The 21,624-nt window shown below is 38.4% G+C and overlaps 1 protein-coding gene across 5 annotated transcripts in view; it reads right to left on the bottom strand.

The window, feature by feature from the left end:
- Positions 1-2,421: 2,421 nt before the first annotated feature.
- Positions 2,422-21,624, bottom strand: part of gphnb (gephyrin b) — a gene marked incomplete at its 5' end in the record, with an annotated part of 112,089 nt that continues 92,886 nt past the window's right edge. For 3 of the 5 annotated variants that reach the window (XM_079255734.1, XM_079255736.1, XM_079255737.1), the window contains 14 exons: positions 2,422-3,261; positions 5,586-5,682; positions 6,773-6,876; positions 7,000-7,064; positions 7,187-7,260; positions 7,660-7,747; positions 7,924-8,045; positions 8,915-9,068; positions 9,385-9,443; positions 9,618-9,737; positions 10,418-10,473; positions 13,062-13,154; positions 16,100-16,237; positions 17,794-17,836. In XM_079255734.1, the coding sequence (XP_079111860.1) occupies positions 3,128-3,261; positions 5,586-5,682; positions 6,773-6,876; positions 7,000-7,064; positions 7,187-7,260; positions 7,660-7,747; positions 7,924-8,045; positions 8,915-9,068; positions 9,385-9,443; positions 9,618-9,737; positions 10,418-10,473; positions 13,062-13,154; positions 16,100-16,237; positions 17,794-17,836 (1,347 nt within the window). In that variant the 3' untranslated portion in view covers positions 2,422-3,127. Of the gene's footprint in view, positions 3,262-5,585; positions 5,683-6,772; positions 6,877-6,999; positions 7,065-7,186; positions 7,261-7,659; positions 7,748-7,923; positions 8,046-8,914; positions 9,069-9,384; positions 9,444-9,617; positions 9,738-10,417; positions 10,474-13,061; positions 13,155-16,099; positions 16,238-17,793; positions 17,837-20,538; positions 20,596-21,624 lie in introns of all 5 variants that reach the window. The other 2 variants (XM_079255733.1, XM_079255735.1) reach the window with 1 other exon arrangement.

The raw sequence follows: 21,624 nt of genomic DNA, 5'->3' as shown, positions 1-21,624 counted from the left end.
CAATCATCTTCATACTGATCCCCTTACACTTAATGTACTTTTTGCGCATCCACATAGATGAATGTCTACGTTCTTGTCACGGCACCATTAATCATCTAAAGCTAATTGGATCTGCTGTCATTTTACCTTGCAGAGAAGAACATAAATTGTCTAATCTCATGTTGCCCCTAAAAAAACCTTCACCAAAGCCCAGAGCTGCTTTTTTTTTTTTTCCTGTTGCATTTGCTATTAGGTTAATCCTTTCTGACACCTCTGTGCTTAACCTCTTTTCCTCGTTAGACTCGCTTCTGCCAGTTCCCAGATCTTAAATACTTACCTTCCTGGAAAGGGAGATGCAGTGAAAATCTCTAAGGGTTTCAAATGATTCATTCCAATGCATATAATTGTTCTTGTTCATTTAAAAAGCATTGGCAGAGGAAGTGTTTAGATGCAAGGCAGACATAACTATCTAAAAATGAAACAATACTTATTGGTAATAGTATTTTTGTGTAGTTGTTGTTTGGCAATGCAGTGGTATAAGTCTTCTGCGAACCAACTTCTAAGCAAAATAAATAGTGGGGTACTTATATTTAACATTCAAAACATCAGAGATGTTAAGCAAAATCACGTTGTAGTTATTTACAAATACTGTAAAGTCTACAGTATACTTAAAACAAGAACATTGCAAAGATATGAGTAAAGTTACAACTTATTTTTCAGAAAATATAATGCACATGATCTTATTATAGCTCATCTAAGCTTTAAGAGGATAAACAAAAGGCAGGAAGTTTAATTAGGAAAATAAAAACCAAACACCTAGTAAATATCAAATCTGTAACAACAGCATTACAAAAACAATTAGAATATTAATATAGCTGGGTGTAAAAGATTATTTCAGTGATGATCATCCAACATGCTCTACAGTCTACATTATTCCAGCACAATCATCAGGCGCTTGTGAGTCAAAGTGGGGGGAAAAATTACTGTACTGATTCAGGAAAACTTCAGAAAATATTTTCCACAAAATAGTTTGTCACAAGATCCAAAGGATGAACAATAAATTGAGGGAAAGTGGAAAATTGTTGCATAATCTGACAAATTAAAACATGAAATTCATCTTGAAAGTCATGGGTTTTGTGAAATCATCCAGCTTGTTATCAGTCCACAATTGCACAGTGTTATTATAAGCATTTGTGTGTGATCCATTTATGTCCTAAGAAGACCTGATAGACCTGATCAAAATCTAAAGTTTAGTTTTATATACTGTTAAATAATTTTTGTCTGTTCTCTTTCTTTCTTTTTAAAAAAAATTCTTATCAGTACTACAAAGTGAAACATGAACTTTCAATTATTTTCAAACAAAATCATATAAAAAAAACCACAATGTACATATATATATATTTTTTTTTTTTTAGTAAAACAGGAGTGAAATAAGCACATATAAAACAGTAATTATTTCACTATAACCCCTGATATCACAGTTTCTGATTCAATAATTAGTAAGTGGAAACCATCTGATGTCATGTGGGGAGAATAAGTGCCATGTATATCATCAGTGTCCCGACAGTCCTTGCTGACTGAAGTCACTGATATAATATACCTGAATGGAAGCATCGCTTGCTCTTCACTCTGCATATAGCTAGACCTAAAGCAACACATACTTCCATAAATATGCAAACTAAAAGAAACTTGCTGTTAAACTGGTCTACCCATAGTCTAAATTTGATGACATTTGGTGAATTATCAATCAAAATCTTGTATCCTAATGTTGTTAAAAGAGGAGACAATAAAGTTGCATTTAGTGGCTGTGTACCCATTGTGGTGCTTTGTTCACGGATGTTGATGATGTTTGGGTGAGGGGCCATCATTCATTCAAAATTCACACATCAAGCTTTGCATCTTCAAAACGTTTCGTACCAATAAAGAAAAATCACATTTCTATTCGTTAGATACATTTTTATTAAAAAAGGAAACCCAACAAGAACTTTTTTTTTTTTTTACATAATGATCAAGGATTTTTATTATCTTAGTCTCTTTCATCAGTTTCATATCATTACAGAAAATGTTATAGTACAGCGTTTATCAATGTCTCCTCATTGCTTAATAATTTCCTCAGGAGTGCTGGTCACATATATCTGTACAATATGGTTTGTATTTTTTTTCTGTACATTTTCTGTGAAGTTGGTTAAAAAGGCTGTCAGCACTTAAAGAAGCTGTTTCTATTCTTTATTCTTTTCATAAATAGCTGATCAAATAAAAGATTATTTCTCCCAGGCTCAGCTCACTCCCGGTGGGCTTTGGGTCTGAGCTTACACCCGGTCACCGTGAATATAAGGAAGCTTCAGGGTTCTGGGCCAACTGGGGAGTGCCCCATCCCCTTCCCTAACCTTCCCCTCCCACCACCGACCCCCCCCCCCCACCCCCCCCACCCCTTGCCCAGGCATTTGGCACTGCACACATAAACAAGACTCACAAGATAAACAACAAGCAAAGCTCTTTGTGAAGCCATTATGATGCATACTAATGAGAGAAAAACAGAAGTGTCACCTTGATGGGCGCTCATAAGAGGATGCGGCCTTGATGTGCACCCTCTTCCTCTTAGCTGAGCACCGTGGGAAATCGGGAGCCTTCCTTAATGTTTTCTTCATTTTCAAAAAACAGATTATTTTTTTCCACTAAGGATGAGAAAATAATAATTTTCTTTTTTTTTGTCCTGGCAGGCACCTACAGCTGTCTATTAAAATGCTACTGCTATAGATAAGATCTAGCATTGAACACACAAAGCAATTGCAATGAAAGGAACAAAGTTGCCTTAATATAATAATGATAATAAGAAGAATAATGAGAATAATAATAAGAATAATCATAATAATATATTACAGAATAAATCTCTTTTTATAATTAGATTTTTTCATTAAAAGTTATATTTTCTTTGTTTGAAATACTATAATCTTTTTAAATTAATTTTTTCATATGTATCTAGGTTGTGATCAAGATGTTGACTATACCTCAACGTTATCCAAATCAATAAAAACTAGCTGTGCCGTTGCATATTACAGAATAGTCAATGATATGTGGACATGCACCGTGAACCACCCATTCCAACCCTCGCTATATGACGCCATCTTGCTGTCCTTCTGTGATGACATCATAGCCGTCCGATGACCATGACGTCAACCACCTCGCCCTTGTGCAGCTCCACGTATTGCTCTGTTTTTGGAGGTAGCATCAGGAGCCCGTTAGCACTTCGCATACTCATTAACCTGCTGCTCACCTGGTTCCCTGCGACAGAGGAGAGCAAGAAAACACAAGCGACATACTTTAGATCAGTGGTTCCCAAACTTTTTCGGCAGTGCTCCCCTTTCATCAACGACAACAATGTCAAGCCCTCCCGCCCGTCACATGAACCAAAGAAACATACTAAGAAATGCGTCATTAGTTTAGTGACTGTATTGTAGTTAAAACCATGTCAGTGTTATGATCCATTCTTATGGTTTTGTGTGAAACTTTATAAACTAGGAATCTCTTCAAACTTCTTCAGGTGAGCCGAGTTTTCAATGAGACGGATGCTGCTTTAGTAAAACAACTGCTAGATATGATGGTTTTTTTTCATGGTTTATTTCTCAAGTAACCTACAGGATTTTCTTTGTATTCAGGATGAAAAGTCCCCAAGTGGTGTTGTAACTAGTTTGGCTTTATATTCCATACTATTAAAATAAAATATTTTGATACATGCTAAAGACGGTGGTCTCTTCATTACCCATCATCGATTATTACTAATACGTGACTGTTTCCTGGTTAAGCAGGACAGATATGCTGCATCATATGTTCTTCTCTGTTTTTTAAGACTTGAAATCTCTCCCTTGTTGATTTATCATTCATCATTGGTACTTTTACAAATTTGTCCAGTGCCAAAACTCCCAAGTTGTATTTAGCCGTGCTGCACCTCCCCGTTAGCACATAATTTGCTTGATAACATCCCTTGTGTATCCAGACATTTTTTTGCTCCCTTGTTGTTATTTATGTTAGTTTTCTGTATGTCTTATATCTTTTTTGTGTACTTTTTGGAAGATTACAGCTTAAATTCCTCACTTTTTTTTTTTAATGTGTTCAGCTCCCTGCATCTTCACTTTTCCATGAATACATTATGTGGATTTGTTCATCCTGATCTTTTGTTCCTGTTGGCACTTAAATAACTTAAATTTACTTAAAAATAGTAACAAATAACATACTCATTTGTTCTCAGTGTAATATGAGTTTAAAAATAATTACGTGTGATGATATTCTTTTTTGTGATTTTATTGAACAATCACACTGTATAGTATTGGTATTCTCTTTCAGTGTTTATATTGTTGTGAATTTTTATTCATTGCGGGACAGTTTTGAATACTGTTTTTAATTTAATTGTAATGTTTGTTTTTATCTTTTTTTTAATATCATTTAGTGATTTTATTGGATACATTTGATGTATTTAAGTGCATGTTAAGTATTTTGTTGTAATTCTTTCTTTGAAGACCTTTCAGTGAAACATTTTTCTCATTTGGGAAAAAAATCCATCTTTAGTCATCTTATTCTACTAAACCTGTTCATTTAGTTTAAGATTACTTTTATTTTATACTGAATGTCTACATTTGGGTTATCATTTTGTACTTTTTGTTACCTTTCCAAAATACTGCTTCCATTGACTTTCTTGTCATTTTTAAAAATATTTAGTGTTGTGTGTGCTGATTAATCATTCAAGAAACACACCTCAGATATTTTACAGAACTGGCAGATTGTTGGTTGTACTATTGTGTCCCACATTTCCCTGCAAGATAACCCTAAGAGCGAGGCATCAATAAATTCACAAAAAGTTAATGGATGTTATGCTTGGTAGATAAAAACAACTAGTTCCATCACTTTGCATGTCATTATTTATTCAATAACATATGCCTAGATGTTTTGGGGTGACACCATGTGTAAAAGAACATTTAAAATACATTTAGATCAATATGACCTCAGAACTATAGATCAAGAATCAGCCATCAACAAATGTGTTGCGGTATTTGCAGCTTTTTTTCCAAGGGATTAAAGTTACTTTTATAATATGCAAATGAGTTAACAGAGATAAAGCTAATAGTTTTTGTTCAAAATTATAGTTCTTTTATGAAAAATGTTTAAAGTTAAGGGAGTTGTATGAAAGATGAAATTTTTTTATGGCAGGTAATCCGTTTAACTCTTTATGCCAGTTACCAGTAGTCCAACAAAAAAACAAAAAAACAAAAAAAACAATTGGTTCATAAGTCCACATGTCTACAGTGTAATGTTGACTTTAAACTGTATAATGGTGAAATATTCCCAAGGTTTTGATTAATGAAAGGGTGACATTCACATATTAAGATGTATAACTGTGCATTTTGTAAGCTGCAGACCATTTAAAACATTGTGCAGGACCAGCTCAAGGATTTTCCACCATCCCTCCTGTCCTCCTTATGTCGATGGAAGGAGAAGTTGTAGTGAATAGTGAATATATATGGAGATTTAGACTGTTTGCATGTTAATAAATCAATATTCTCCTTGAGATCAGCTTCTTATTACAAACATGTGGCTGGTGTGTGGTTTGGTACCTGTGCTCTGTGCCCATGGCAGAGGCTCCTGGTGATGCCATGTCAAAATGCAGCGGTGGTATTCAGGGCGAGGATCCAACTTCACATCACAAGACAACTAGAAGCAAACAAACAACTTAAGCTGACACACTGACATGACTTCAGTACAGATATTTATCTGGATTTTTACATCTGCAGTGAAAGATGAAAACATTTTACTGCATTTAGACATTTCTTACTTTTCTTACAACTAAAAACTGACGTTCAGAAAATTTCCTTGATTTCCTCAGGTTCCTAATTCTTTATCTAATGTTCCAACCCGGCTGTTCTGGGACTTTTAAAGTAGATTTCTGTTCTTGACTTCAAACGTTTAGAGACTTTGCTGGCAAGTAAAAACCTTCATTTAAAAGCTTTCATCTGAAACAAGTTTACAGCATAACAGAATTATTATCTCTACAAGTACTTTTGTAAACTAAAAAGCTTGAACTTCCCTGATTTCCAGTGTAAAAACTTAAGAAATCTCCAAATGGCAAACACCCAAAATATGGAGCATTTCCCAACCAAATGCAGCCAAATGTACGTCAAAATTGAAAGCTTTCTACCAGAACAGAAATAAACGAAAAAGCTAGTTGGAATCTGATTACAAAGATAAATGTTTATGTTGAATACTATTTAAACTGGGTCTGATTAGTGAATATATCTGGCTCTATGTGTTTTAAGGTCATGAGTCCCTCCACTAAGTGGCACTAATACATTCAAGTTGATTTCTAACTGCTTTTTAACAGCATATTGATGTAATATCACACTCTAGATGGTACCCATAATGACAGGGGACCAGATTTTTACTTCATTATTGTAGTTGGGGACATGAGCTGCGTCTGCAATGTGTGTTATAGAATATTTTTCTATATTTCATTTTTCCATTTTCAGAGTTGAGAATATTAATAACCAAGTAGCAGGCCTTTGGGCCAGTGTGGATCGTGGTGCATCTGCCAAGTCACAGCAAAAGAAACAGATGACAAAAAACGGTATTATATCATCAGCAAAGATGCAATGCACTGCAACAATACACCATGGAAGTTTACTACTTGCTTTACTATAAATATTCTGATATTTTACATTTTCTCTCTGATGTTGTTTGGTCTACACTTAAAGGAGAGATAAAAACTTTTTGTTCTTCAAAAAATGTTGCCCTGCTCATCTCATACCCTTGCTTTGATGATGGTAGGCCTTGGGTCCAAAATGCCCTGCATCTTCCTCAAGGCAGGGATGACAAAAAGATTACAAGTAACAACAGCAGACACGGGGTTTCCTGGGACAAATGGGTGGACAGAGAGAGGGACGCAACAAGAGAAAGAAGAAAGAAAAATATCTGAGTAACATGTTCGGGTAAGCAGGCTGTTAAATCACTCTTTCTCTCAACTTCACACACTACCTGGGAGGGCAAAGATTAGTTTGCGAGCACCATCTATGTCCAAGGTGGCAAATGTTGTTGGGAGACTATAAAAAAAGAAAACAAACATAACTTGACATCAGTAATTAGAATATCATGAAATTAGTATAAAACTTCATTTCGCTGAAAATGGTTTTCACTTATAGAGCAGTTAGTTTCCTTTTCTTACCCTGGTTTCATGAAAACACGACCAAAATGGATCTGAGCATGAAGATCAATGTCCAGCACCTGTTTAAGGTAGTCCTAAAAAGACATTTACCGAAACAGAAAGAAAAAAAAAAAATCAATTCACAATATTTCACATTCATAAATGTTTATTTCCAAGGATATATCTGATTTAAAGTGAATGGCCATAAATCCACAGTAACTTTAAAACATGATGAAAAAGCATGTGCAGGACTTCTCTCTGTTAGAAACGGAATACTGACTAAAATAAAACGCAACGTATGATGAAGTCAAAACATGTAAAAAAAATCAGCATAAGCACAAGAATTTTAGTTTAATTTTCATAAATATATGCAATCAGGCCTCATAGCAAATATAACTATCACATTAACAGCAAAATAACTTTTGTTATTCTCCATTCAGCCACAGGATGTCAGTAGAAAAAAAAAACATTTTCACCACTTTGCGCCAGCGTACCTTCTCTCCCATGGATACTCCTCCTGAGGTGATGATGACATCAGCGCGGCTGATGCCTTCATTCAGAGCGTTGAGAAGGTCGTCAGGGCTACAAGGCAGGAAGCAAAACAAAACAAAAACAAACACATGTTCTAACTACCAACTCACTGGAGAGGAAATAACAGAAGGAAAAAAGACAAAAAGAGAGCCAGCTTTGGATAAGGGCAGCTGGAGTAACATGATGAATGGCATAAAGATGTGTAAAGGCAAAGTGTGTGGGCATACTTGTCTCCTACAATGCCCAGATTGATAGTAGGGTAGCCATGTTCCTGGATGGTGGCAAGCAGGGTGGACCGATTGCTATCCCTGATCTTCCCGGGATGGAGGTCATCTTCTGGGTTCAGGAGCTACCACGACACAGGACAAATGAAACGTTTGACTCTCTCATTATTAAGTCAACTTACTTTCTTTTTTAAGGAATCTTGTCTTCAGTGACAGTGTGAAAAAACTTTTGGTGAGTAACTTCTCCTCAGGAACCCAAAAGAATTGAAAATTCTTGAAGGCAAATATCCTTTTTCACAGTCACTCAGGTCACATTGTTACTGTGAACATTTTGAAAAGGTTATTGGGTAGAAATTCATGCAACTTGGCGAGGAGGTGATTCATGATATTGTATTTAACTCTCCATCAATATCACTGATTTCTTTTGAAATTCCAGGTAGGACTTTGGCTTTGAAGGCAGCAACATCTTTCTAAAGCTCCTCTCAAATGCTCAGTTTTCTATATCTAAGGTAAAAAAAAAAACTGCCCTTATATGCAAGGACATACTTAGAATAAAGCGTGTAATATTAAAAGACTTAACTTGTGCAGTGTGTTTAAGAATAAGATGGAAACTTGAGCTTCGTTTAATCCACTAAGTCATCAGATAATCTTATCAGAGAGCAGATGGAGACAATATGTCACCCAGCTGGCTTAAATTGTAACTACAGTATAGGAGTTGTTAAAAAAGATGTGATTTTCTTCATTTTGTTACCTTGTTAAAGGTTATTGAGGTTTTTCAACCCTTGAAATTTAATCTACAAATAATCCACAAGAAAATGCAATGATGTTATTGTGCAGTTTATGTTCACTTTCAGAGCAAACATTTACAATCTGCTTACGTAAGTGCAGTGCTCTAACATCAGCAAATGAGGTGGAACCTGCGTGGCGAATTCACAAACGAAGCACATTCGGACATATTTGTTCAAATGTGAATGCAGATTTATCTAAGTTTTACCTCATTTCCTGTTGACATGACGGCCACAACAGGGAATTTCTGGACCTCTACTTCTGTGACTCCCACAGTGGCCAAAAGACCAATTTCAGATGGGCCCATATGGGTGCCCTTTGCCAGCACACACTCCCCACGCTTGATGTCATGACCAATAGGCCTGGGGAAAGACAAAACCTTTAAAACTTGCAGAAACTTCAACATTTTTTATATTTATTTATTAAAAATGGATGTATTACTAAAAAGGCTTGCAAACAAATATGTGGATGAGTTTAAGAAAGGGTAGGGTTCCTAGATTAACCATTCAATTGTTTTTACTATGCAAAGTATGTGTGGTTGGTTGCATGACAAGTGCTTTATAAATAAAGTTTGACTGACTGATTGAAGACCAAACAGTGCAAGCTAAATCTACAATATTTCACGGTAGCTATTCTGATTTTGTAAGATTCCAGAAAACTACTTAAATACAAACCAACCTGATGTCCTGTCCCGGACGAGCCTGTACTAAAATTCGTACTTCCAGCTCCTCTGTGCCCTAAAAACCAGAACAGCTGTAAGATCAGTCAAAAAGATCCAGTTTCCCACAATGCCCCAATGACTGCAAACCCTGATCATTTCTGGTTTTGACTTGATCACAGTAAAATAGAAAGGATTAGTTTTTATCCATCATTTCACAAGTTATATGGTTGTAGTGATATGCAATGCTTACGTCTTCTGACTCGCGGAGGAGCTCGGTATCTTCCACCTGGACCACAGCGTCTGCTCCACATGGTATCGGTGCACCCGTCGTCACCCTCATCACCTGGCCAGGCATCACTGTATGGGTGGGCTTCACATACACAAAAGGTTCAATGTAAGTCAGTCACACATACAGATTTTGTTCTGTCGTCAGCTAAAGGAACTTTTCTTTAGTTATGGGTGCAGGATTTGTCTCAGTTCTGGGTGGAATAGTCTTAACCTGAATTTGGACAAAATGTAGACCTTGTTTATTTCAAACTCCCAGACTCTGGACGATATATTTGGGAGAATAATTGTTATTATCATCACATTTTTTTTAGTATTTTAGCCAACTGGATTTAAGATATTAGGAGAACAAACATGACTTAGAATTCCTTAAACTTTTTCACAAATCAAACTGAGGACAACTTAGACTCAAAAAACGCATAGCTGGATAAAAACGATTAAAAATGAAAGAAACTGGAGACATGGTGTGGGAAACGAGGAAATGGTGATCCTGTAAAGATGAGGGTACTCAGTAAATCTTAAAGACTTGGCTATGTAATAGATGCATCTGACGTGCGCAGAGTTTCGGTATGGAAGGCATTTTATCACCTGCTAGGATATGTCAGTGGTGTGAAATTAGAGCTGATCAAAGCCAAAACTGAAGGACAAAAAGGAAGCAATTTATTGTCATATGTAGTCTGTTTGGGTATTTGTGTGGAAACGACTTTGGGCATGTGCGTGCATATCTGAGAGACAGCAAGCATGTGTGCCAGCGTGGACACCAACCTGCTCTCCAGCTTGGGACTCTCCAATGATGAAGCGGTCACCTGGGCCATCAGCCGCTAAAAGATAAGGCACGTTTAACAGGATTAAATGTTTGCAGGTGAAAACATGCAAGAGTGTTTAAGAGTTCATTTTATGGTTTATCATAGATGCGGTAAGAAAGAAAAAGAGCAAGAGAAGGAGCACCTTGAAATGTGTTACTCGATTAAACATCTACAAAAACGGATACAGATCAGAAATCATAGAGTTAGAGCCTTACACATCAGATAATTGCAATCTTCAATCTATGAAACATCAGTCACCAGCCCCTCAAGACAGAAACATAAAATCCTCAAAAACCTGAGGTGTTCTGTTCCTCCAGCAAGAGCCAGCAGCAGATGCTTCGCAGCACAGTTTCTGAGCTGCCTGGAGCCACCAAGCTGTCGCCCTGTTCTCCAGGTTAAAAAAGCCCTCAATGTTCTCAACGACTCCCAGTTGTACATTTACTGACAATTATGTTTAATATAATTGTCACAGTCATAAGAATAAAAATCACCAAACAGTTGTAAACTCTCAAAAAGGTTGAGAACTTTCTGTCACGCACCCACCGGGCAGCTGTGAAAGGTTAGCTCTCTTTATGTCCAACATATAGTTTGTTTAGTTCACCCTGGAAGAAGAAACTGTTGCACTGTACACTGCTACTGATACACTTCTTCACTGCTTTCGTGTTCTATTCTTCACTAACTGGGACAGCCAGGTCACTCGAGGAGAAAGGAAGACACAATGGCTCTGTTATTTAGGTCAATCATTTCGCTGCAACAGAGGTGACTGTGTGGATTGGGTGTAGGCAGATAGTCACATACATGGTGCATCAGGATGAGGCTCATGTGGCATCTGTAAAAGTTTTATTCTGCGCTGAACTGAAATAATATTCTCTATAAAGTTTCTTGAAAGTTTGTAAATCCTGTTTGATCTTTTATATTTCTTCATAAAAGAGATTTAACAAGAAAGGTTCAATCCGTGATACTACCATCACCGTTTTTTTTTCTTTTTAAAAGAAATTGGATAAGATTATTCTGATGGGAAGCAACATTTAATTTCTCTCAACTTCATAGATGACTCATCTACTAAGAGAGGAAGTCTGTAACTAACTTTTCTACTGCTGTTAGTTGCAACACTAACTGCTAAATCTGACAGTGAGGTCCATTAAATTATGAGGTTTATGCTGTGCAGCAGATGCAACAACCAATGAAAGGGCAGAACCTACTGCGGCTGTTGTTTATGGCTCTTGGGTTAAGGTTGATCATGTCAGAATCTACTAGATTCAGTAATCCCATTCACCTGAACATTGAAGGCAGGACTATGAGGATCTGGTTCTTTAATGTCTCCAGTACATTTAGCACAACTCAGACTGACAGACAGGCTAAGTTTAGAGCAGCTCACAGTTGCAAATGGCGTGTGTCAGTGGTCCAACCTCATTTTGGATGTGAACAAGACAAAGGAGATGACTGTGGATCTCATGGAATAAAAATCAAAAACTATTTCTACTTGGAATTATGAGGCAGATGAGACAGAAAAGACTTGAATTTTTAGAGGGAGTTTACGTATTTTATTACACCTATGCTGGAGAAAGTAATCTCCTTTGCAGACATTTGCTGGAGCAACAGTCTTGCTGAACAATGGAGGAATCAAACAACGGTATCTTTCTTCTGAGGCTTCTTCCATTCTGCTACAACAAGGAAGCGTACAGAAGGTCTTTCCTGCTCGCTGCAGTGACCTTTTCACATATAAGTGGCAATTTTTCTGTCTTATTAAGATGGTGTCATGAATTCAGTTGAGTGATGGCAGCATCACTGGATAACATGGCTAGTTCCATGATGCCAGCTTGCATGTAAGCGTACAACCTGAGGTGGGCTGCTTCCAACTTTCATTATAATCTCCCTTGCTGGCTCAGAGGTGCATCAGTGGTGGATCAACTTTGACCCCACCATCTACAGCTCTGTACAAACAGCTGATCAATGCATTTTCAGAACAGCACACCTTGCAAAGATATGAGTGATGCAACAGGAACAACAGGACAATGCAAGCTCATTAATCCAACATCACACAGACCAAAGTCTTAGAGTATCAAACAGGGAACTAAATCCATCTTCACTGCATATAATAGTGTTGTGGCACTATGTGTGTCTTTATGCAGTAGTATGTGAAATAGTTTGCTCTGTATATGAACATGTTTGGAAGGAAACTGAGTCTTGTTGCTGTATACTTCTCAAAGGAATTATGAGTAACTATCAAGTATTGGACCACAACCTTTCCAGGATTGAATATGTAGAATTTAACAGCAACGATTTCTTATTTCATCTTTAAATTGATTCAGTAACAAAGAAATATGTCTTGAGGAATGTGACCAATAAGTTCTGGATTGTCAAAAGACTGGAAAAACAAGTAGTTAAAGGTTATTCGCCCACTCAGCACCACGTGCCTTGCCAGAGACAGACTTTGGCACTGTTGATAACAGGAAAAAGTTAAGCTTTCATGAACATCATATATGAAACCTCATCCCTGGCCAGAGGTATGCAAGTTAAAGGGGGGATTTTAAAAAAAAAAAATTATATGCCAGCAAACATATAAATTACAAAGATAAGCAGCCATAATTGATGGTACTCACCTCTCACAGCATATCCATCCTTAACTGAAGCTGGGAAGGGTGGCAGGTTGTCTTTGGCATAAACGTCCTGAGCCAGGACTCGACCCATCCCATCTGTGGGAGAAGAAGAACACAGATGAAGAGACGAGAAGCTGGGCTGCGTGTAGTGGGTGGGGAGAGAGCGACAGCTGGAAAAAGCAAACTGCAAAGATAGAAAGACAACTAACAGAATTTGGAAGAAGATATATATATTAAAAAAAAAAGAAGCCACGCCTGTCACCCAATGATTGCTGGGATAGGCTCCAGCTTCTCACGATCACTGAATTGGACTAAGTGGTTCACAAAATGAGGTGGATGGATATAGAAGAGATATAGAAAGAAGCATGTAGTCAAACCGTGGATATACGAGAGTGCAAAGAAGGTAAAATCACGTGTCAGGATTTCCCTGTAACTCACCACCTAGCCAGCACACATGCAAACTCTTTTTCTGTCTGACTTTACTGATAGGCGGCCTGTAAATTTCTCATCTGCTTCCACCAGCCTGACTCTTCAGTTCAGAAGGAGCACCAGAAAGAAAAACCAGAAAAACTCAGAGGAAGAGTGGGTGGAAGAAAAAAAAAAAATCCAACACAAACATACCTTAAGCTGTTGAATGGATACACACACACACAAACACACACACACAAACACACACACACACACACACACACACATATGTATATATAATATATATATATATATATATATATATATATATATATATTTTATATTTATATTATCAAAAAAAATTATTATATATATATAATCCTACTTCTGAGCTTCAATGTTGTGATTATGTGGGTGTTAATATGAAGATCTAAGCTTTGATATCAAGAGAGAAAAAATACATACACAGACACCTGCACATATGCAGATGCGAGATGACAGTAATAGCACATTGCTTCACAAAGTGCACCTCAGCCGCAGAAGACAGACTCATGTCCTAAACTCACATATTTTTTAGTCACCAGCATTTAACTCACACCCTCGTTTTAAAGAATCTGGTGTGGACATGTGTTGAGGCTGAGTTTGAAATAGAAATAGACCAGAGGTGACATCTTGCTGCAGGAGATGCTCTTTGAAAATACGTGTTTGGTCGATTATTTCGGTAACACCAAATGGTGTCGTATTAGACATTGTTAGAAAGCATTAGTCACCCCTGTGACAAAGTAACTTGTAAGGATGATGCTTCCATTAAACGAGCAACACAGTAAAATGTGTTGGTAATTCCCATAAAATATACCAAAATCCACTCCTGCCCTCTCCCACAGTAATAAGGACAAAATATATATATATTTGTATGTCCTTACTTTTAGAGCTCAGTTTAGTAACCATTTAAGAATGACTAAGAAAATCTTTGACTATTTAAAAACTAAAGATTTTCTAGCCTACAAGAAAAAGAAGAGTGATGTTATATTGATTGCTCTGGATTATACTTAGCATTAGTATGCTACTAAAGAGAGACACAGAGCAGAGCCCTACAATATGCCAAAAAAACAAAAAACAAAAAACAAATAGTGCATATTCATCCATCAACAAACTCACAGTATGCATTTCAGACACACATATCATCACACTGCTCTGAATCCAACAGGGGAGCTGCTCCAGCTGTTGTCTGTCTAAATATTTCATCTCTCCAACGCCACCCTTCCTCTCTTCCTTACCCCACTGTCCTTCTCTCAGCTGCACTCATGCAAATTCAGCTGAATCCCCTCCTCAAGAACATAACACATCACTTCAAGTCTGGCAAGAAAGAAAACGTCCCTCTACCATCACCGACCTAGAAATCATGTGTGCTGCTGCCCAGTAATGCTGCCTTTCCTCATCGCTACACTGTGTTTCAGGATGAGTGGTTCACCCTGCAGCCCTTAGCTTGGTTCTGTGTCACCCTTTTCTAGTACCCTCAGGTGTAAAACCAGTTTTCTGTGTGAGTTGGCTTTTGTGCAGGTCTGTTTAGACATGCAAATGCACAACGCGAAATACAATCAGCAATTAACACATTCTAATATCCACATTTTACTATATCAAAGTGAGTAAGAACAAGTCGCGCACAGAAGACTAATTAGCATCATGCTCAAATTAAAATGTCAGAGAGAAAAATATGAATATGGATGAGAATCAGTTTTCATTTTTAAATACTGCATTTCTGACCACCAGAGGGCAGCAAAACTAGGTTGTTCACACCTTACTTCAATATACCCACCAATAAAAATATTTCTAACTGCCTTAAGTCTTTGTTCCATGGTACTGATATGCAAATGAAATCTAAATATATAAAAAGAGACATAAGAAATAAAACAAAGAAGATATTTTTATACTGTACCGGTTAAATGTTTGGAGACATTTATATATTTTGAGTCAGTGTATCAAACCTGAACTGGTAGCTCACAAATAACAGTTTCATTTCATCGATGTTTATTGTTCGCTTGATGTAAACTATTCTATAAGGTAAAGTTAGGGAACAAAAACACTCCACCTCTTTAAAGAAAAGAGAAGATGAGAGAACAATAATCAGCATTTAAAATGTCATTTTTCACATACTGACTGTTTCGACTCTAGAGGTCGTCTTCAAAACCCTGCGTCACTTAACCACAGAGGGCAACTGCAATATGCAAAAGTCTGTTCTTCTTTCCACTGCTTACAGCCACGCTTTTAACATGATCAGATCAAGTTGCCATGACGACAGTGTCCTGCTGAACTGCTTGGCCCCCTCATTGCTGCTTGCAGCTATATTTAGGAAAGGTTTGTTTGCTATGTGTGTGCCCTTGTAGTCAAGAGAATTTGTGTCTGCATGATTGACACCGCGCCTGCGGTCAGAGACTGCTGATTCAGTGTGGTGTCCAGTTGTTGTCAGTCCACGCTCCTATAGTCGTCTCACCTCAACATCCCAGCATCCTCATAAGCTGATGTCAGCGGATGTAATGAGAAGCTGAGGTGGAGACAGCAAGGAGCAGCATCAAGAACGTGGTAAGTTTGCGACATTTGTAGTTCTTTGAGAGTTTAAAGATGGAGCTCATCACCTCTGTAGTTGATGATCTCGGTGCCCAGGACAGCAGTCATCTCCAGCACAGTGATGAAGGCCTTGTCCATGGAGGTTAGGGGGAAAGGGGACATGCGGTGCCTCCGAGCCACCTTGGTAATGTCCACTGCACTGTGACCTGTGAGGGTTAGGGGACCAGGATGTTTTTTTGCGACAAATAATATTCCAAAAACGGATGAAGTTAACAAGCATGTGACCAATAACGAGTGTGTAATTGCACACTGTATCAATTATTATGGCGTTCTTACATTAAATTATTTCTTATATAGCCAAGATACTAAATCCAAGGAAAGTGATTTGCAATTTGTACATTAAAAGACAATTTGGTGCACATCTTAGGGTTTCCCATAACAACAATTTTACATGTAGAAAAGGGGACAGGCAACTCTGGTCCTCGAGGGCCACAGTTCTGCAAATGTTCGGAGTTTCTCTGCTGCCACACATCTGATGTACATCAGACCTAATGGGCAGATTTGTGCAGAGCTTGACATCAAACTCTGCACGAGTCTGCTACTTAGCCATTGATTTGAATCAGGTGTATTGCAGCAGGGAAATTCCTAACATCTGCAGAACTGCGGCACTGGAGGACCAGAGTTGCCTGTTCCTGATGTAAAATAGAGTTACCTGGATGAAACAAAAGAAAACAATCGTGCATTATTTTAGCATAAATGTCTGGTCAAACTGGAAACCACACAAAAAAATGAAGTTTATTAAAGAGCAACGCAAACTTGAATCTTTCATTCTCAATTGTACAACTCAGTGTTTATCATCTTTTGGCATTTTAAAAATCTGTTGAGACTCTTTAAAAGCTGAGAAGAGGACTGAAGTGGAAACAGAACTCTGCTGGATTCACTCCCATGACAGGAGGAATCAGTGTAGGTCCTGATGAAGGAAACCAAATCCCTAAAGCAGGTCTTAAGGCTAAAACTGAGAAAACTTTAAGAAACTATAGTGACTATTACAATCTAATCTATGCAAACTGGGTGTGCAGGTGTACCAGTAAAATCAAGCTATTTGCACATTTAATGTGCTGATGAAAATATGCAAATATATAAATAAAGACTTAAGTTTTCGCACCAACAGAAGACAACTGCATTAAAAGGATTGCATTTTTCTGCATGCAAGTGTATAGGTGGTAAAACACTATTTGAATGCCATGTGAAGGGATTGGCAAGACATGCAGCCCTGTTTGTTTGTGGAACGCAGCTGGATGGTAGAGGTGCTCGATGGTAGCCGTGTTGGTCTAATAATACCCTTCTAATAATTCCAGAGGTAAAAGGAACAAAGCAATGTGTAACTAATGTGTAATCTGCTTTCTTTCCTTCTGTCTTCATCTCTATATATGCCTCCCTCTCCCCCTTGCCTCACAGCAAAGAATTTGGTGCTTTGATTTCCCTTGACCCAATTTCCTTCTTTTAAACATACACTTAAGCTTCCACAGTATACTCTGATGCTTAACATGAGGCTTAACAACCTCTGGCAAAACATCACATACGCACACACATATATATATATATATATATGTAACATAGCAGCCACACACAGGCAAATACATAAATCATGCTGGCATTGTCACATCAAACGCATGTTTAAAATCTATGCGTTGGGGAGCCTGCTCGGTGACACGCAGACCTGGCGCACTGAAAAAACAAAAAGAGGAAAGTTAGAACTTACTTGATCTTAGGATATTTTCTTTGCTGCTGCATCGTGACTGCACCTGGAGATGGAGAGAATGGTTGGGAGAAACAGACAAAAGGGCAAAAGGAGAGAAAAAAAAACCAGAGGTGGTGGTAATTTGAGATAAACCAGACTGCTCTTTTGACATGGCTGAGATGACAAGCTGTTTATACAACAGTCAGAAGCACTTGCAAGAGCTGTGTCACACTACACTGTGCACTTTGTCCTGCAACTGGGAGATGGCTACATCTCCTGCTTTACATTACGATCACTAATTCGACAGCACATCTTTACATCACAAGTGAGAAATGCACAGATACATCGCACTATTACGACATTCAAGTGCTTATAAGACTATATGGACAAAGGCAACAACATACAGAGTTACAAGATAGTATTACAAGGTCATAACAGATGTATTAATTGTGCTACGGTGTAACATCAAATGTAGTGGAAATGTAGTGTTGAGTATTGATAGTGGCTGTTCAGATGTGGCGCAGGATGGTAAGATTTCCCTGGAAATCGTTGATGCGGTGCGGAAGCGTCTTGTAATCTATGGCAAGGTGGAGAGGAGAGCAGAGTGGGTTATACCCAGGCTGAGTTTCCCAAAAACAAGAGAGTGGAAGACGCACAAAACTCTCTTTTAAGTAATGTCTGCCAACTTAATGCAAACACACATTTAGGATCATTTGCCTGTTCCACATAAACGTATTTTGTCTAGATTGTGAGACATAAGGACATGTTTACAGCCCTTAGAGGTCCACAGATGAGGTGCAACAGTTTCTATTTTCTTTTTTTTTTTTTTTAACTGTTGAGTTTGATTCCAACTAAAAGAAAAGTTGCTATTTGATGAGGAACAAATCAAACTGAGACGGCACTTCACTGGAAACTCGCTTTTTAAGATGCAATTTAACACAAGCAGCATCTTTGTGGGGCTTTTTCTGTCTTTTGGTTCTGTGTGACTTTGCCTGGCATCACTTGGCAAGTCTACTAATGTGAAATAGTCTGAATCTTCTTGAGTCAGTTATCAACTGCTAATTGGCATAGTGATGAACGGCATTTCTCTACGGCTCTCTTCTGCACATGCTCTATCAAAGCCACCCCATATCAGATTTACAGTCGCGACAGACTGTCCAAACATGAGAATCAAACTTATTAATATGTCCAAGCTGCTTACTTGACCCTGAATGTTCATCTTAACTAACATATATCTGGCATCTGACATGCAAAGAGCCCTGCACAACGTTCAATCCGCAGCTGTGTAAGAGAAACAGCTTCTTTATTCTGTAAAAAAATATATGAAATCAGATTTTTTTCCAGTGAAATGTGACACATAATTAGGTGCAACATAAAAATATGCAGTAAAATTCAAGAGGGGAAAATGGCTACGCACAAGCGGGCTATCTTCCGGCCTCATCACTCTGTTGTAACGGTATTTGTGTTAAACAAGCAAAACGTTGTTGCAACATCCTTTTTTTTTAAAAATGCCCACATAAAGAAAATCTTTTGCTATGCTTTTGGGAAGCTCAGCCTTGGAGAGTAATAAATAGGAAAAGGAGAATAACAGGATGCAGTTTATTAGGCTACAAGTTTGGAAAAGGATTAGTGGATCATTTGGCTTTACACACCTACACAAATGCAGGCCCAGTTGAACGTATGCACATTTTGCCAAAATAGGCCTGCTTGCTTGTCTGTCTCCCTTCATATCCAGATGTGTCAATTAAAACAACTCATTACCTAGTTTTCAGTCATTATCTGTACGTTCTAAAGTGTTCTTTACTCCCTCTGGGCTCTGAAAATCCTCCCCTCCATTTCAGTGGTGTCTGTGACCTGCACTTATTATACAAGTTGGGTGTGGGCGGTGTGTGGTACATGGAGAACCAAAACACCCATGGTGAAGGTCTCTCTGCTCACCCACCCACCCCTTTCTCTCTCTCCTCCTCTCCCTTGTGATCTAAGATAATGCTGCAACACCACTGGGCACCAAACAGCCAAGGTGAGAGGGTGGAAAATGGGTGGTGGGGCTGGGCTGACAGGATGGTGAAGCAGATGGAAAAAAAGGGGGTTTTGATAGGCAGGTAGGCAGGAGGTGTGGAGAGATGAGGATCGGCGTGACATGGTCTCACAGCCCGTGAAGAAAGAAACAAAAACAGGAGGCACGGACCAGACAGACTCCACTAAACTACAGAGCTGAGACATAGCAGAGGGGGGAAAACGGGAAGAAAAGAATAAAAACAATCATAATAATAATAAAAAAAGAAAATCATTAGAGCAGCCTAAGTGGCATCTATTTAACAGACATCAAGCACACCAGACAGAGCTATTGAAAGCGGAGCATGTTAACCAGAGAAACAGAGACAGAGACAGACAGGCAGATGGAGGAAAAGTAAGAATGACAAAGAGAGCAAGTGAACAATAATAGACAGAAAGTATGCGTGGGAAACAGAAAGAGAGAGAATCCTGACAGACCAAACAGAAAAGTAGCGAGACAAAGAGTGTCAAGAGTGAACGACAGACAGATTGAGAACAAGAAACAAGCGAGTGGCAACAGACAGAAAGAGAGAGATGTGAGTGAGAACCAGAGAGAAATGCTAGGCAAGCGAGGAGGAAGAGGGAGGGCACAGAGCGGGGCATTTGTTTTTTGCGCGCTCCTCTGAGGAGGGTGAGGGAAGGGCAGGGAGGAGGAAAGGAAGGGGACAGAGGGGGAGGGAAGGAGGGAGGGGAAGGGGTCGGGATAGTTACTCGAGAGCTGAAGGTCCTCCTGCGATCATCTTTAAGCCCCTCCAACCTACACTGGAGCTAGTGGAGATAAAGCATCGAATCACAGGCATCAGTGCATCTGTCCCAGCAACCGCAACACCACAGACAGACACGACAAACAGACGCACGGGAGGACAGACAGACAGACAGGCATCCACCACGACAAGCAACCCTACGAAAGAGGAGCAATGAGCGACCTCAGACAGATAGGAAGAGATATGACGAGAGGTTAAAGAAAATAAGTCTGTCAGGTGGCAGGATGCAGGACCTCACAGGTCATTCAGTTACTCATCAACAAATTGTGACATTTTTGGCATTTATATTTAGGACTTTTTAAAAATATAAAAGTCAATATTGTGTTATTATGATTATTTGCCTATGCTTCATAAAATCTTCCCCTCGTAGCAACAAATATTGTGTTATATATATATATATATATATGTATATTTGTCAATTAAAGATGCATTGCAATCATCATATCGTGTTTGAACAATGCGCTGATATTGACATTTCTACCAAATTCAGAGGGAAAAAAAGCATTTCATGTATTGAAAATGGCTCAAACAATCGTTTGTTCTCAGGTTACATGCTACTAGTGTTTAAATGCGAGCGTAATGATTTGGACTCGTCCATTTGTCTGCTACAGCAGTGCCTCTGAACCCGCATTTGTTACTGTCTAAGCTCCTTTCTCGCTCTTGCACCAAATTGACTTTAAGAGCTACATCTTTAGGCATTTCTGGGGCAGAAAGCAACAGCTCGGGCTGATACAGCTCAGGTGCACTGTGGTTATCTACCTCACTAATGTCTGCCTGAGGGAATTGTTGATGGGGTAAATCCTCCACCTGAGAAGAGCTGTCAGTGGCAGATGCCTCACAGCTCCGTTTCTCCCCTTTTCTGACCTGGGATATATAACACAGTATTATATAAATGAAAGAATTCAGTCAGTAGTTTCCCACAGATGACTGTTGATTCAAAAATTTATGCAGTGTTTGGACTTAGGTCTATAGCTATGGTGACATTATATGGGTTACACATATGGTTGTGCCATTTGCACTTGCAATAATTAAA

Source organism: Telmatherina bonti, assembly GCF_933228915.1.
Source record: "Telmatherina bonti genome assembly, chromosome: 16".
Lineage (NCBI taxonomy): Eukaryota > Metazoa > Chordata > Actinopteri > Atheriniformes > Telmatherinidae > Telmatherina > Telmatherina bonti.
This window is presented reverse-complemented; position numbering and strand designations above follow the sequence as displayed.